The sequence below is a fragment of the Tinamus guttatus genome, unplaced genomic scaffold (genome assembly GCF_059628265.1).
Source record: "Tinamus guttatus ecotype Peru unplaced genomic scaffold, ASM5962826v1 Tinamus_guttatus_pri_ptg000356l, whole genome shotgun sequence".
In the NCBI taxonomy this organism is placed as follows: domain Eukaryota; kingdom Metazoa; phylum Chordata; class Aves; order Tinamiformes; family Tinamidae; genus Tinamus; species Tinamus guttatus.
The window spans coordinates 2,008,987-2,027,144 of record NW_028288890.1 but is presented as its reverse complement, the minus strand read 5'-3'; the positions used below and the strand labels follow the sequence as shown (position 1 = coordinate 2,027,144).

At 42.9% G+C, this 18,158-nt stretch overlaps 1 protein-coding gene across 6 annotated transcripts in view; it reads left to right on the top strand.

The window, feature by feature from the left end:
- Positions 1-18,158, top strand: part of CUX1 (cut like homeobox 1) — a 236,915-nt gene that overhangs the window by 178,857 nt on the left and 39,900 nt on the right. For 3 of the 6 annotated variants that reach the window (XM_088530090.1, XM_088530089.1, XM_088530086.1), the window contains 2 exons: positions 775-940; positions 1,487-1,543. The exons of 2 other annotated variants lie outside the window; for them this stretch is intronic. In XM_088530090.1, the coding sequence (XP_088386216.1) occupies positions 775-940; positions 1,487-1,543 (223 nt within the window). The remainder of the gene's footprint in view (positions 1-774; positions 941-1,486; positions 1,544-18,158) is intronic. One more of the 6 variants, XM_088530088.1, reaches the window with a different exon arrangement.

Genomic DNA, 18,158 nt, shown 5'->3' with positions numbered 1-18,158 from the left:
CCTTCCAGGCTGGGCAGGTGCTGGATGGCTGCTATTTCTCCTTCTGATAAAGAATTAAATCAATGTAAGAGCATAATAGGAGCTAGCATTGCACTATTATCTTTTCAGTAAGATGTAAAATGAAAAGCCTGACCTCTCGGGGTCATTAAAGATCCCATGGCAGCTTTCATTTAAGTATGAATTTTACCCCCTGTACCTGTCCTGAATTCCAGGCAAGTAATTACGTTCTGCCTGGCTCCATTTCCAGCTCAGCTTTGGTTGTGTGTGTTCTTATATATTTACTTTTGTGAAGCTGGCACTGCTACAGGTGAAAACACACATCGTTCTAATTCATACCAAAAAAAAAATCAACCAAATATAGGACTAGTCTCAAAAGTCCCAATTATTTTTGTTTGAGAACAAAATACATGACAATCATCTCCTGTTTTATCTACCTTTCAGAGCCTGGACTCCGTGCTTTTCCTTTAGACTTGATCCAATTTGACACAAAATATGAAAAGCATGCAAATTGCTCCCCGTCCTTTTGGTGTTCGTACTGCCGCTGTGCTCCTGCAAGAACAAAATGACAAAAAAAACACATGCTCCAGAACAAAATCACGGCAGGAGAACAGCAAGCTCAGGCGAAGCCCCTATATATGTCACTTGAAAGTTTTACTCCTTGTCAAGATAAAGCTGACATGAGCAGGATGCCAGTAAAGAAAAGCAAAGTTACTTTAGCTCCCCCCTTCCAAATCAAATGTGTTAACGTTGCCGTTCTTGGTTGCTTCGCTTCAGGTGTTGGGGCTGTCCCAAGGAAGTGTCAGTGACATGCTCTCCAGGCCAAAGCCATGGAGCAAATTGACCCAAAAAGGCCGAGAACCATTTATTCGTATGCAGCTCTGGTTGAATGGTGAGCTGGGACAGTGTGTCCTGCCCGCGCAAGGGCAGCAACAAGGACAAGGTAATTAAAATTCCACTATGTTGTTTGAGTTGAGGAGGAGGAATTCATTTTAAAGTTGCAGTAAGCAAGACTTTGACCCCATGGTAGCAGAGGCATTTCTATAAGTGGAAGTGTCCACCCTCGCATCGTAGCCTGTTCCGAAGGGGACTCGCTGGGAATGTTTACAAAAGAAGCGCTCGTTTGTGCGTAATTGATAAGCAGGAGCTATCACGTCCCTAATTAGCGCAATATTATTGAGGCATAAATACCATATGCAATTCCAAAAATTTTGGCTGATGTGCTGGAAAGTCTTGTGTGCGGTTTCCTAGAGTCGCCTGGGGGGTATCTGCATCCCCAGGAGATATCCCTTGTTTTCTCAGGAGGCGAACGAGCAGGGTTAAGCATTAAGGGGGCTTGCAGAGCAGCCACAGCGCTTTTACCGTGGCCCTTGCTTATCTGAGTATCTATTGATGGCCCTTTGCTATTTGTTGAGCCTGCTGACTGTTTAGTTTGTGGTTTGGCATCGCCTTTTACTGTTCCCTGATTTTCCTCTCCTCTCTTATCTAGTCCTTCACTCAGTGACATCATTGCAGGATTCCCTACAGCAGGGATGTGCAAGCTCAGGTAATCAGCCGCTTTCGATGATTTCCTCGGAAATAATGCGTTGTGCTTTTTGTTAAGTTGCTTTTGCTTTGACGCCAGGAGGTTTCTTGTGTTTTGTTGCATCATACTGGAGAACCTTCAATTTTTGCCTTTTTTTTTTTTTTCATTAACACAGTTAATTCCTCATTCTCTCCTTGTTGCTATGGCAGATCTAGGAAGTACACATATTTAGCCGCATATATTAAGCAAAGAGAGTCTGTCTGATCTCGGAGATCATTGGCTCTGCATTTTTTTTTTTTTACCATAGTTCAGCTTATCAACTTGACATGTGACAATGGCTCTAAAACAAGCGCTGTGCTTGTAATGTGATCCGCATGCTCCAACAGCCTTATTTGCTGGATTTTTTTTTCCCCGCTTTCTTTTGCACAAAATACACTTTGTTAACTTGAAGGTGGGGAAGAGACCACGTTACGTGTTTCTTTTGCAAACTTCAGTAAATATTTCACGCTCATCGTTTCTCTCCCCCACAACCCTTTCCATTTGCAAAAAAAAAAAAAATAAGAAAAGCAGCTGCAGCAGAGATGAATGTCAAAGAAAAGCAAATTGCTAAGGATTGTGCGAAGACGGCCCCAGTGCAGTGAGGAGACTGGAACAGAACAGCTGTGTTCCTGCTGTTAGATACCAAGCTCTACCCACACACAGTCTTTTTACCACTGATACGCTCAGCTGACGTCAGCCACTCAGGCTGTTTTGTCCTCTAGAAAAATACTTGTGCCCTGCTCTGTGCTTGTAGCCAGTGCCCTTTAGATGAGGCTTACAGCAGTTCCAGATAAAGAGGAGGACGGATTATGCTCTTCCCACCGTCCTGCCGCTCTGAAACATTGGTCTTTTGTGCAGCTCCTTGGGTTTATTCTGCATATCCCAGCTGAACTGTTTTTCCTCACTCTGGTGGGAAACTGTTTTGCATTCTCAAAGATTTTATGGAAAAAAAAATCCATTATGATTTTCAATCCACGTTCTTTCTCAAGAAGAACAGTTGGAAATAAATAGATAAAAGCAAAAATGCCTCTGGAAAAAAAAAACATGGAACTACAACCAAAATTGGAGAAAATTATTTACAATCACAGGGCTATTGTTACTTATAGACAGGCAGTTAGAGAACATGGAATTTTTCTGAGACATTTTATATGCTGCTCTTCATTAAAAGCATGCATTGACGTTCTTTTTGTAGCATTAATGCTATGCAATAGTAACTGCTACAGTTATAAATGCCTAAGACCGCATGGAAAATATGAGTAATTAATTAAAGCCATTTTAAGAGGAATTTGAAATTAGAGGAGCTGGGAAAGGCTGCATTGTTATTGCTAATCATCATATTTATTTCTAACTGTAATTACAAAAAGGTTGAAAGACAAGCCATAATATTATGGTCTGACCACCTTATGTTATTCCCATGACAGTCACCAGCAGCTAAAAGTGATTTCCTTCAGTTTTGCTACTGCAATATTTTGTTCCACTCCCACACTCCCATCTCCTTCCTTAGTTCCTACCCTTGAGCTAATATTTGGCGATGTGACACGTTCCTATCAGCTACTAAAATCTTGTTATTGATGACCACTGTCCTTCTCCCCTTAAAGCTAACTTACAAATGAGAAAATGGGTTGGCGCCCTTTTCTCCCTGCTTTCTCATGATTAAAAATAATTCTTTTCTTGATACCTTTTTCACTGCAGAGGAATAAATAGGGTTGTGGCGTTACTCAGAATAAAAGAGCAAAACCATATTATTTGAATAAGGAAGGGAAATTTGGTAATTTGCTTTTAGTAGCAGCAGTTCTGTAATTAAAAGTGCAGCAAACAGCTTGGAAAAGGTAAAAAAATAATTATGCATTTGTGAAAGATCCTCCACTCCAGGGCAATAAAAAAAAAAACCAGCTCCAACTTTCAAGTCTTCTAAGAACATTTCCCAGGAAAATCAAGGCAGAAAAGGTTACATACTTGTAATTTTAAAATAGAAATTAATCAGAACAGCTTTAAAACAAAACAAAAAAAAGGTCTGGAGCCATTTCTGTTTAATAAAATTAAGGCTAGGAACTTGTTGAATGCATGAAGGGAAAGAAGTGAAATTAAACTAATACATGCAGTGGCTCCTGAGTGCTTTGCCAAGAAGGTCTTCAGTGTATAGAGTGTCAACACGCATAGTAACGTCTCCAACTTTTATTAGCTGTGAGTATTTTCATTACTGTTTGGTATTATTATGTCAAACTAGCAGGATTTTCTGGCTTTTTGACCCAGTTAGTTTCGCTTCTAGATCACAAGGTTTTGATTAGCACCTCGTTCATGGGAATCTGTTCTTTGATCCAGTAGTTTTCTGTCATCACACATGGACAGTTGGGCATATCAGCCTTTCATATAATATAAGGATGAATGGATAAGCATATAGATATATATTTATATATATATGCATATATAATTTGAGAAAGCAAAGAGAATCCAAGCTTGTTTTCTTCTCGAGATGTATTTAGGAATTTTTGAAATACACGGTCGATACCAAAATTATACCCAGATATTTATCTGTGTTTTCTGTGAGCTTTAGTCATAGTTTTAGTGATTAGAAGAGCTTTGCACATGGCCCAGTGAATGTACTTCACACAAAAAGTGGTGTCTGTAACCTAGGTGATCAAAAATAATATCACTGTGCCTTTACTATCATTTTTCCTGTGTTCCTTTCCACCTAAATGCTCTAATGCCCTTGGGTAAATCTGCCTTTTTAATGATTTATGTGTCAAAAGCATGGACCAAATCACATGGAAAAAAAAAAAAGTTGAATTAGTGTCACCCAACTGCATCAGCATTTTCTCTTGCTGAATTTGGCCCATACTTAGTTGCATTACTGATGGGCAGAGCTGGGTTGCGTTTGGATAGCAGCCATGTGTCAGGAGGAGGTTTCTGTGCTTGGGTGTTTTTTAAATACTTGTATATAGCTCTTGGTAGTTTGTTTCGTTTTGGGGACTTACATCTTTATCGAGCATCTGTATCGCATTAAGACAGTTTCTCTCTTGGTGCTGTTGATTTCAAAGCTACTCCCAGGCAAGCTGAATTTTTATTCACTTTTGTATTTATCCTTTGTGAAGGACACACACTCTCTATATACTACATTAAAGAATTGCAAATACTCAGTGGGAAAGAGACATGCCTTTTTGGTATGTGTTTCTGTAAGGGTCGCCTTATGACCTAATGTGGAAATCTTCATTTGCCGATACAGCTGCGGGTGATCTCTGGGGATTTTGAATTTCCCTTTTGTTTGTCTTCCTTTCTGGGTATCATCCATCATTCCTAACCTCATGCTGCTTAGCAATAGTAACGCTCATGGGAGTTGAAGAAAGGATTATAGCAGCATAAAATGGGGAGCTAATTAGAGCTTGTTTCAAAATCAGAATCTAGCCTGAGATAATTGCATATTATCTGGTGATTTAAAAACCCAAGATCTACTGTATTTAGATCAACTAAAATATGCATAAAAGCTCTATTTTCAAAATAAAACATTTGTAACAGCAGGGAGATTACCTCTTATCATCTCTTGGGAAAGAAATCTGGAAAAAAAAACAGTGCAATCTATGGTTTAGGGAAGCTATGATTTTAGCAGATATGTTGTAGAATGATGACAAACCCAGATATCTATTATATTTTTATTTCTATAGTACTTACTCCAGTAATACCTTTCAATACAGAAACTACTGGATAGATCTTCCTGCTTATCTAATAAGAGAAGGATGGTGCCATATTTATCACTCTGAGAAAAATAATGAGAGAGAGAGGATGCTCTCACTGTTGGATCCACTGCAATTCATATTCAGGATTATCCTCCTGTTATCCTTAGGAGAAGATCTCACTAGTCACGTGGTGGCAGTGGAGAAAGCTCTGACCTTCCCTCCCCTCCATGTTCCGTGATTATTTCCTTCATTGTATTCATTTTGTTTTGGAAGAGTACGTTTGTCTGAAGTGGTGCTCCAGAACACGATCCAGGTTAGCACAAGGAGTGCTAAACGCACAGTACTTAGAGATCACACAAATGGTTGCTGGATCAGCCCAATTTGGGGTTATTTTTGAATCCAAAAGAAGAAAGAGCGTGTTCTGCAGTAATTTGTTGGCAACTCTAGGTTAGTATAAGTTCTGTGTGATTTGAAATGGCTCTGGGAAAGGTTGTCCATAAAATGAAGGAGAAGGGAGATCACTTGACGTTTTAATAGCTGAGTTGTAGAATTGCAAGAGCTCCTTGTGTGGCTAGGTCACATTTGATGGACAATTTTTGAGTTTTTCAAAAATTTGGCTTTATGCACTGGATATCAAATACTTTTTAGAAGTTTGTTTTGAACTGAACAACTAATTCTGCAAAACAGTTATCTTCACATGGACCCTCATATATAATGAGGAGTCTTGGTTAAGTTTGTGCATTCTTTGGGTGTGCTTGCGATTGCAATTCTGCAGCAGTTGGCCCAAGCTGTCATGATTTCAAACCATAGGGTATCAGTTGGCTCCTCATAAGGGCAGCTGTTGTAGTCTGTCTGTAACGTGTGCAATTATATTCTGTGCCATTTCCCTGACATTTGGACCATGAAAACCTTCCTGGCAGCCTTTATGGTATCAATAAAGCAGGGGAATCACTGCCCAGGCACCTTACTGGAGCCTGGGAATGCAGAGTGAAGTCAGTGTTTCCACTTAGTTCTTATTATAACGTTGGATAGTATTGCTAGATACCGTCTCCTCGTTTCTGCCTGTTGCCTATGGCTGTCCTGCACAAGCTGGCTCACATGGCCGCAGTCCTTTGCCCTTCAGTCTCTATTTGAGGATAAACTCTTGTCCTACATGTGTTTTTTTGCCCGTTGAACCACACAGTGATTAAACTTGCATAAGATGATTCCACCCTCACCATGGTCATAGCTTTCCTGCTACAAGAGTGCTAAAATAAAATACATAATCACAAAATGAGCACGATTGTCTAGGCAGATGTTCCTTGTGGCTAAATTATAATGACAAAGCACCAACACACTTTTCACATTAAAAAGGCAAAGAGGAGACTCCTGCTGTATTCTGGAGACGAGTTTAATTTGCTCTGAAGTGTGGTTAGGAGTTCACAGCCTTCGTTTGGGAGAAGTGACCCCGTCAGGTTGCAGCTACGTTTTATGCCTTTGGTTAATTTGGGACTCTGGGTCTTTCATTTGCAATGGAGGAAAGGGAGCGTGAAGGGGTCTCCATGAAGAGAACTCATGTGTGGCTGTTTAGTAGCATTGAGCAAGACACCTTAATGCCTCTGCCTCAAACTCTTGCTTACCTGAATAGAAGTAATTAGTGAATATTTCTTGAAAGTCGTGTAAGAACAAACTTTTGGAGGCCATTGTCACTGCCAGCTCCACAGGCGGTTCAGCTGGCCACCAGTGTTGTAGTTGCTAGAAGTAGATGTTGTGCATGAAATGGTCAGGAGTTATTTAACAAAAAATACTGCTGTAGTGTATTATTCTAGCTCTGGAAGTTGCATTTCTATCATTTTGTTATTTATTCCTTCATTTCAGTGCTTACCAGCGTTTTCTTCCCCTCTACTTGCCCCATTGGAGCTCATCACCCCCTTTGGGGCGCTATCCACGAGTCCCCCCTCCCGGGCAGGCCGGGCGCTCCTCTGCTGGCCGATCCCTGCCGAGGACGCGGGTGGAAAACGATGAGCCGAGCCGTTAGAAAGCCAAAAGAATGACGGGAGCAGCCCTGAAGCGCCAGGGCGGCCTCGGGGGCCGGGTGGCCGCAGGGCGGTCGGCGGCGAGGAGCTGAGGCGGCGGCAAGGCCGCAAAGGCCGCAGCTGCGCGGGAGGCCAGGAGGGCCCCTCTCCGAAGGGACCGTCCCTGTCCCCGCTGGTCAGAGGAGCGTTGGCAGCTGGCAAAGGCTTCTGCTCGTCTTCTGGCCGCTGGCGGGGACGGGAGATGCATGTGCGCAGAGGAGGCCACAGGGCACGATGCCCTGGAGCTGCCCAACCCACGGAGCAGCGTTCCGGAGGTGGGGGAGAATCCCTGCCCTTCGAGGCGAGCAACACACGAGTTGTTTTCCTCCCGAAATGCTGCCAAAAGGTCTTCTAGCGCCAAACGCATGTGTTGTTACTTTCCTTGTGGCGCAGGGCTGTTGTTGCACGGCAGCTGTGCTCTCCACAAAGTAGTTCTGAAATGGAAAAATGAGCATCCTGCTTGGTGCTACCAAACAAATCCTCCTTCGGTTATTCCAGGCTCTGTATTAGTTGATAGCAAATCATTCCTGAGAAGCAGAAAAAAACACAAAACAGAAAATTGCCAGAAAATTACTGTCTTCTGTGGTGCCTTCCAGGCTGTCCCTTGTGTTTGAGTGCAGCAGGAAAGGAGGACTGAGAGATTTGTCTCACCTAATTTGATAGCTATTGGAGGTTTCTAAATTTGCTGAGAGCCGTCCAGAAAAACTGTACATTAAAGAACCCAGAGATTATTTGCTTGCATTAAAAACAAAGCCAAAATGAAATGGAAATAGAATTTGAATAAAAAATGGGAGCAGAAGACTGTCCGATTAATTAAGCCGAAGGAAGTTAGAAAGAAGGCTGAAACGTAAACATCCCACATTTATAGTTCTCAAAGGTCTTGCCAAGAGTAACTTGAAAGATTCTTATTTCCTTGTATGTAGAGATGGATAGGTTATAGATCTATCAATGTATTTTTTCTTGTAGTGTGATTGACAGGAATGATCATTCTCTGGAATGATTCGAGCACCGTTTTATTGGCAAATCCTTAAGTCTACAAAATATCCCCATGTTGCTGTCGGTGCTGGGAGCTTCTCGGACAAAGCTGCACACCCTTTGCCCAGGAATTCTGCCCCATCATGTTGCTTGCCAGCTCTCCCCAGCAGGGCCAGCCTGGCTGCAGGGCCTGGACAAAGCTCATTCCCGCATGGCCTTGGACTCATCCGCAGGTGTCTTTTCCCAGGCAGTCGCCCCTTTCAGTTTTGCTTTCCAAAGGAGAGGTTTGCCCAAGCCTGCGGTGTGGCTCCGCTTGTGTTACGGACGTGCTTCCCTTTCACCCCTTTGGAACTGGGATCCTAAAAATAGTGCCAGTTTGAACTGGCAGATGTTTCATTTGTCCTTTCCGAGAGGACCAAAATTAGCCTCTCATTTGGCACCTAAATAAAGCAGCTTAACTGCCTTTATAGGAACTTTGCAATTACTGTCTATTGAAGTTGCAACATTTTGTTTTGTTTGATGGGGAAGGGTATTATGTAAGCCACACCAGCACCTAAAAAGCTACCAGACCTTGAAAGAGAGAGGACGAACAAAAACAAGCCCAACTGTTTTGTTTCTGTTTTTTGTTTTAATTTTCTGATCTGAGACAGATTATTTTTTCTAACAAAGGTTTCATTAGCAAAAAAAAAAAAAAAAAGTAACTTGGAAATGCTCAGAGAGATGCCTATTGTAAAGGTAAAAAAGAAAAAAAAAACTTAATAGAAGGACAGCAATGCTTTCTCTAATTTTCAGGGAAAAATCTGCACAGAATGCCTGAAGCTGGGTTAGCAGTGGGACTCCCCAGGGGCAACAGAAAGATGTTATAATCAATTACCACATCATAACACTGATGTATGATAATTACTGAGTGTTCCTCCTGAGATAGTGCAGCATTTGGCTGGGATGCGGCTCTTTCATGGTCCACTGCCTGATTAATATGCAAATAATAGGCTGATTGCATGATGAATGCAGAAAATGAGTTCCCTGATAACGTGAGCACCGAAGCGGGAAGATGATAAATTACTTTTACTGACTGTCCTACATTAAGTACCCTTTCTCAACAATTTTATCACAAATTAAGTAAAGCAGTATGGCGAGATTATGAGGATGTGTAAAATAATGTACCTTAATAGCTTTTATAATATTGTTGCGTGCAATGTAAATGTCATTTTGTTTTAGTACTTTAGCCAGTACTCCTCCCAAAGAGGAGCACGTTGAGTGTAGCAATGTGCAGGGTCACCCTTCCTCAAGTGCATTCTTTAAGGTGAAGACTGATCTGTTGTGCCACGGGTGTGAGATAGGACTTTCCTGAGAGGGAAAGAATGTGGTCATTAGCCTCTGATCCATCCCTTGAGGATTTTGTCTATATAGCAGATGAATATCCACGTTGTAGAGGGGGAAATATGTTTGATGGTGGAGGTGGATGCACAGCATGATATGTGCTCTGCTTCACCCTGTGTCCAGAGCAAGCAAGAGGTTAAAAACCTGAAAGGGGGATGTAGAAATACCTCCATGCTCAGGCTTGCAATAGTGGAAGACAACAAACAGTCACAGCGATGGCACATGGCAAAATGCAGTGCCTGATCACAAGTCAAGAGAGGCGCCACAGAGCAAAGCAGAACCCCCTGAAAGCACCGAGTCTGTTTTCTGAAGGGTATCGTGCACTCATTTGTTTTGATTATACTGAAAATATAAATATGTGGAGTTGTGGCATCTTGATTGATTGCCTTTGTGACATATTTGTTTTAATATTCAGAAAATCCTTAAGAAGACTTCTGCACACAAGCTGTTTTAATAAGAAGGTTATTAAAAGTCTTTCCCAACAGTTATTTCTAAATATTGACTTCTCGCTAAGTTATGGAAACACAGAAAAATCAGAATATTAAATAAAGATTAGCAGTGCAGAGTGATGCATTTTAAAGCGGCCATGATTTTGCCATTAATCATCTAAATTAAAATCTGCTTTCATTTTATAAAGACGGTGTTTTTAATTGTTTAAAGGTGAGATGTAAAAAAAAAAATCATTCGACTTTGTTATATATTCTCTTACATATTGTTGTGTACTTTTGGCACAAGAAAGCAGGAGGAGCTGTGTGTTTGGAAAACACTCCATGCTTGATGTGTTGTTGACTTCTTCCACAGTCAGTCTGTTTTGGCGGCTGTGACTGGGGAAGGATACGGGGGCTGTTGTTCCAGTCTGGGTGTTTTCTGATGGTTCTGAGTCAATGCCATGTTGAGCTAAAAGAGATATTTAGTTCCCTTTATTCCCCTTCACTGTAAAGGAGCATTTAAAATTGTGGCTGGATAATGACCCCCAACTTCCCTATAGGCTATTCAGAAGTGTTCCTTAAGACAATATATTTTAGAGTTTTATCCAATGTTTCTGGCTGGTATCTCTATTCTAAAGTTGGAGAGAACTCAGTGCAGCTTCTTAATGGATTAAATCAAGTTACATCTCTTTGCACAAGACTTCCCTTTTCCTCCTGGATGGAGTACCTGGATTTCCCTCCACACATCCCTGTGTGCATAGGCTGCGCAGAACGGGGCTTTTTCCAGTTCTTTAGATGTTTCGCACTGATGGGGCACAAAGCAGCTATTAAACTGTGGCTGGTACAAGCTGTAACCTGGGCTGCTTGGGGCGTTGTGGTCTGCAAGGTGTGAGCGCAGGGCTGCACGCAGCTCCCACAGCGATGCCTTCAGCAACGTCTTTGTCCAGCGCCGCTGACGGCAGCAGAGCCGGTTCCTCGTTACCTCCCACCACGTAACAAATGGTGCCCTAACCCGCTTGCCCCTGGGCTGTGCTGGCCCAGCGGTGCGTGGGCCTGCACTGAGGAGATGAGGAAGGAGATCCAGACTAATATTCCTAGTCGCTTCTCCATGTTTTGCAGCTGGGGTTTGTATGTTGTGTTGGTTACTTTTTAACATGAGGTTCACAGCTTTGGCCCCCCAGACCCTTGGGACAGCCCAGTTGTGGTTCACGGAGAGACAGGAAGGTGAAGGATGGAGCCAGGGTGGGTTTAGCTTAGATAGTGATGGCAGCTCTTGGTTGGGAGACTCTGCAGTCTCCACAGCAGTTTGGAACTTGGCAGTGGGATTTTCAAGAATGCCTACAAGGTTTTTGTGGTTACATATTCATTAAAACAAGATTTAGGCACCTAACTTCTGTACTTCTGAATGTCCAACCATCAATCTTTCTTCGTGAGACTAACTCCAGCTCCTATCTTTCTCTGAATTTCATCTGATTTTCCTCGTTTCTAAACCCTAGGCTGAAAACATTATTACTTCTTTATTATTATTATTCTTACTCAGTCTTGGTGCTATCATATAGCTGTTGAAAATGCTACATAAAATTGTAATATCCTGTAATCTCTCAACAATACTCAGAAGCAATTTTTTCTTCCAGGTACTTTTAACCTTTATCCTGATTGTGCAGATAGTGTTACGTGCTCCTATTCTCATATACAGAATGGGGACTTTTATTTTTAATATTCCCCTCGTAATTTCGGAGTGAACCAAAGCTGGATTCCTCCCCTTTCAGCGCAGCTAACCATACATCTGTGTGCTTTCCTAAAGGGTTTTTCTTTTGATTTCCATCCCCCCAACACACACACACAAAATTTCCCTCTGAGCAAAACCCAAAATAACGTTTTCCCCAAAGTTAACATTTGTGAAACAAACAAAATCCCCACGGTCATGGTGGAAATCTATAATTGCAGCTGTAGCAAGCACTCGCAACCCTGGACGCGCGTGCCTACATGCTATATATCATTAGATGTGCACACAAATTTATGACTCTAAGGAGATTTGTATATTTATAAGCCATATTAATTTGCAAATTGTGAGTAGGCAAGGATCACTCACTCAAAGTAAATCCACTAAAAACACCTCATACCTGTGAGAAAGTGTTCAGCGTGCATAGATGTGTTCTATTAATTAGTCGTAAGAGGTTTTTATTGCTGTGTTGTGCCACAAATGTTTAGCCGATTTATTGCATAGCTCCAGCTTGCACTCCACCACTGCTACCTGGAAAGTTGTGATGCTTTAGGAGATCTGGTGTTAGCAGACATAAAATTAAGCAGGAGGCTGAGGGGCCTGAAATAGAGTAACTCTGTTGTCCTGAACATGTTGCCGTTGCGTGTTTTTGCCGTTATCTTGTTTTTCGGCCTAGAAATTGGCCAGACTCTGCAGCCTAATAATTAGGGGAGAACAGAAACTAATCCAGTCCCAGTATGAGACACTTTGATCTCCGGCAACCTGCCAGGTTTGTTGCTGTCCATTAGCTCATCTGTAAGAGCAGGTAAACGCAGGCCCTGCAGTATCAAATGCTCTTTTAAGAGGTTGCAGAGGAATCCCCCCTCCACATTCGCGTGCTTTCATCTTCTCCGCTAATTTGCCGTCCCGGGAGCGCGCGGCGGTCGTCGCGCACCCCGCGCGGCCGCTCCCGGACGGGTCCCTCGGCGCAGAGCTGGGGCCGGCGCTTTTGGACATTGCGCGAAGCGGCGCATCAACCCAAGCGCCGGTTAACTCATGTTTGGGTTCTTGTCGGAATGTCACAGAGTACCCTGTCATTTTGCTTTAGCAACTTGTCCTTCCAAACGCGCAGTTCGCCTTATGGCATGCCAGCAGTAAAAATGTCACTTACAATAATTACTTTTTGGTGAAAATGCATGCTGACTTCCTACCTTCAAGCTGTTTTTTACACAGTGGGGAGATAATAAGAAATGACTTTATCCTGACTGCTCAAATGAACACTAAATGGAATTTAGGTTATTATTACTGCAGATAGAGGAGCTGTATATGGAAATTTAAATAGTGGATCAGATAAACTACAGAGATTTGTCTCTGAAAATTATAGTGGGTCTGCTTTTTCAATCCACTTCTGTCTGAAAGTTAAGGCAGCTGTTGTCTGCCTGCTGTCTTTAGAATATAATATTTTTCATAATCCTTTTAGAGGCCCCTGAATACCTTCTGTGTTTTGCATAGGCCTCTCCCAACTTCTCCCTGTTTGGTACCTTGTTCCCCAGGAGTCCCTTTTGCAGCTTATTAGCTGGGCTAGCGCTAGTGGCAGAGGCCGGGCAGGTGACGAGCAGCGGGGAAGGGCGCCCGTGCACAGGCAGGGAACGTGCTCGGAGAAGCTGCTTCATGCCCCGAGCTTGGATTTTCTCCTGGAGAATTGGCTGCTTTTGCACCTCAGCTTTGCCCCGAGTGTGGCTTTGATTTACAAGGGGGTAAAAAGTAAGTGTGCCGCCTTGGCTGCACCAATGGGAACGGGGTCTGAACGGAAATGTCACATCTGCCAAGGTCTCCAAATGCCGGTAAAAAATCCCAGAACCTCCCCTCACACCGACGATCCGCAGCGTGATGCTTCTGGGGCCGGAGAAACAGTATCTGTGTCTCAACATCGCACGCTCGTCCTGATATCCCTGCGGAGGGCGATGCATCGGGGACTGGTGTCAGGTCATGTAGACATCTGTGATTTTCCAGGGGACTGTCACTGGCGTCACCTGCAAGTCCTTGCATCGGTGGTGTCCTGAGCTTCAGTAGGAGGTTGCCTGGGATTGTGCCCTGGGTCTGAGCTATCCTGCTGCTTTCGTACACAGGCTGTTGGCAAACGTTGCTGCCTACGGTCAGAGGAGTCACTGTCCATCTCAAAAATGATCTCTCCGGAACAGTGTCCTGCAGCTTTGCAGGGTGTAATGAAACATTGCTGCTCTCCGAGACGCTGCGAGCCGAGCGGATGATCCTCAGGAACGGCTGGCGCGCGAGGGGAGCCCGGTGCAGCCTGGCTCCGGCAAGTGGCAGCTGGTTCCCGCTCAGCGGGAGCTTCATTAAACCCTGTAGGAATTTTGTCAAGTTACGATGGGAGAGCGTGATCAGACCTTATAGAGCATCTGACAGGCTGACACTGTGCTAAGGGAAATGTTTTCAGGTAATTCCCGGGACACCAGGGGAATAAGCAGTGTTCAAGCAATTCAGGACATAGCATCCAGTTTGGGAATAGGAGCCTCAGCATGGGCAGCAAATGTTGTTGCGGAGGAATAAGAAAATCTAATGTTAGATTCAGGAAAACCACCATAGCCACTGAAGCGAGCCTATAATTCTGTTTTTAGACTGTGTCATGCTAGAAACTACGAGGAAGGCATAGAGGGAGGATGCAAGGGACCAAAGCATCATTTGGCTTCTTCCATTGCAATAGGGAATGCAAGACCACAAAAGATTTTCTGTGGTCATATAATTAAAACAGAGCCAAATTGTTACCATTCTCAGCTAGTGTCATTATGTGCTCAAACAGACCCTAGGCATAGACTCTAAATTGCAATGTTTGCTTTCTGTCTTAACCGATAGGTACTAAATGGGGGCAAAATGGGCAAGCTGTAATGACTGTGTTATTTTTTGTTGGTGGTCGTTCAAGGAGCAGTTTTATATTGGAAGAGTAGCATTTAAAGGGAAATTAGAACTGGAAGATACTTGTAAAATGTTGTCTTTGCCTACATTCATTTATATCTTCATTTTAGCTGCCACTTTCCTCTCTAGGACTGTAGTAGAAGAAAGCCGAATTTCCTCACTTAGGAGCAAGGGCCATATGTTCTGACAGTCGGGATATTTCACGTGTGGGGCGCTCTGATATTCCCAAGCTGCCTCGGCTATGTTTGTCTCACTGAAGACATATTTGCCGTCAGAGATTTGAATGCTGGCCCTCACTCTGTGGTCATAATTCCGTATTCTTAGCTGTTTTCTTAAGCTGTGAAATAGTCAGGGTTGATATTTCGGTTATCTTTATTTTTTTAGATAGGAACGGGGGCCAATCACACTTTTCAAACGTTTCAGATGGTGGCACGTTTGTGCAGATGCCGCTTCCTCGTATTTCATTTACATTTGATTATTATTTTCTACACTGCATATTTGAATACGCTTTCTAAAAACGGATTGGAAGTACCTAACTTTTCCAACCCCTAAACACGTATATCCTGGTTAAATAATGGGATTGTGCCCCATCCCATTGGTGATGGTGCATGGAGGAGGTGCATGGAAGAGTCTTCACAGCTTTTATGACTCAGGTATATTTGCAGCTTTGGAGTATTTGGGTCACTTTAATGCCTTCACACTGTGCTTGAGTCTTTCACTGCTGCTCAGTATCAGCTCGTGGTGATTTACCAAGAGGTTCTGTCACACCAGCGTCCTGGCCTCGTTGTACGTTGCCTCCTTGGACTCCTCTCCATGGTTTTCTCAGGCCTTGGGTACTGAGACCAGGGGCAGTTACCTGCTGGAGCCCTCTCTGCCCCGCGCTACAAATTGCACCATAAGGCTCACTTTTGTGGCTGAGATTATTTTTAATAAAATAAAGTAGCCCTCCCAGCTGCTTGGGTGAGCCAGAGCGCTGGAGATGCTCTCGATCTCACCAGCTGTTTAATTTTAGCACCTTATTACTGCAGCTCTGGGGCTTTTGCTGCTGCAGGGGCTTGGAAAGCCCTCGGTGACACAGAGTTCCCTGGAAGCTCCGACCTGAGCACTTACCGGACGGGCCGGACTCCGGGCCACAAGCGCCTCTTTGAAATCCTGTATTTATGAGCAAATATTTAACAAAATGACAGGAAAGCCTTTTTAAAACCACAGCCAAGAGTCATTTTGAAAGTCAAGTAATCCGTGTTTGTAAATATTCCAGCTGAAATAGTTGTTTTCTCCTAGCTACTTGAAAAGGAAATTTTCTAGGAAAGTCCCCAGGGAAATATTTTAAATAAAATGCAACATCCCTTTGGTATAAGTGAAGTTTATCTGAAATTTATCAAGCTGACTTTCTCACTAACTGGTGACATTGGGGTAGGCCAGTTGTGCATGATGGGACACACATAGCCTGTCATAATGCAATTTTAGGCTCATATTGACAAAATGATTTTCTCCCTAAATGCAAACATATGTAAGCTTTCAGTGAGCATCAGTTACACACCCTTAAAAACTGCATTACTGTTAACTCAGTGCTGCTTTTAAGTGAAGACTGGGGTTAATAAAGGAGAGCATGTAAAGAAATACACTCTCACTGTATTATTTTCACTGAAAATATTCAGTTGCTACTTTTGAAATCTTAATATGTGTTTTTCAGATATCCTGAATTTGTTTCTTTGTTCTGTGAGAGCTTGGGAGAAATGAATACGGACGAATTATTTCATAAAACATACAAAATGACTGCAGATTGACAGTTAAATCTGTAATAGTGAATACATTCAATTTTCCCCTTTGTTCTGTCGGCAGTCACTTGTACTCAAGATGTCTGTTTAATTTTTTAAATAGATTAACGGGAAATGTTTGCAGTATTTGATTATTGAATTGAGTTTTCCAAATAATGGATTTTTTTCCTCAAATATTTATGTGTTCTCAGAAATGTTTTTCCATAAGGAGAAAGTGCTAAAGATGAACAGGGAGCATATCTGGAGAGATCTGAAGCGCACGCCTCATTGGAAATCACTGTACACTTGCATTTTGTTGGAGGAAAAAACAGTTTGTCATCTGCACCGCCTTCCAAAATTAGATTCACATAATCCCACCTTTTTAAGTAAATAAGCAGCAGATTGGTCTTAAAAATGAAATTCCAGCGAGCTCTTGATACGCGATATAAAAAATAAATAAGCTGCTATGTGAGCAACGTGGAGCATTTTGATGATAGATGATAATATAGATTACCTTTGTTGTTTACATAATTAGACGGGGCAGGGAAGGGAGAGGGAAGGAGCCGCGTTCGGGGGGGCTTTTGTTCAGCCCCGGGTGCGTCGGGGAGCGGCGACGCTCCGGCACTCCCGGCGCACGGATGAGGAATTGTATAGGAAATTTGCAGCTGCTCTAGTTATTCCGTAAGATTTGTATAAGCTGGCACAAGGGACAAAATTAGAGGGAACTTGAACCAGCGCCGTGCGGTTTATTAGCTCGGCAGCCATAATTTTGACCTTGCTGTGGGTTAAAGGACACAGACCTGCGAAGAAATCTGTTTATCATGTAGGGAATTCATGCCATCCCTGACAGTGTACAGTGAGCAAGATGGATGATCTGCCAAATTGGTCCCTCGCATGGGTGAATCAGGGCAAATTTACAGTACAATTCCTTTGCTGCTCCTGATACAAAAATAACATTTGCTGGGTTTGGTATTCAGTTGTATGATGACCTAGGGTGAAGCAGAGAAAAGAAATAAGATTTGTAGGATCCATATTGCTTTAAAGATTTATAGGAACCTAGCTTTTCTTTTTTTATCTGCCTCTTTTACATCTTTCATAAAGCACTGAGGAAAGATTCCCAATTGCTTGGTTTGAGAGAATAACTTTATGTAAGTGTGTCAGGGAACCTTTCTTAAACAAGACATCGTAAAAGCTTCTGTTAGCTTGAAAAACAGCATTTTACCATGAGCCCTGCTTCTTTTGAACCCTGCTTTTACTAAAGCACTTTGCCGTAGTATTTGCGCTGTGCTTTCCATGCTGCATGATCTGCATATTTTGCAATTATCTGATAGTGTTCTGGAAAATGAACAAACGTAGGGAAAAAAAGGTGGAATTTGGTGTTAGCCTTTGCTTTGCTAGTGATAGGACCTGGCGCCACCGAGTGAATTGCTGTTGCAGGGGTGCAGCAGTGCTCAGCAAAACAGCCACTGCTGTCACACAGAGCAAGGGTTTGCTGTGGGCTGGACTCCTAAGTGTCCTCCAGAGATCTGGAGATGAACCCGAGATAGGTGCAAGAACTGTGTAAATCAACGACACGGGGACTGCCAGAAGGAAGCGATGCCCCAGAAAGGGAAAAGTGGATGGAGAAATCTAATGCATTCTTTATCATTTGTAGGGGATTGTGCTTCTCGATATGTTCTCACTGTGTTGTTGCTTG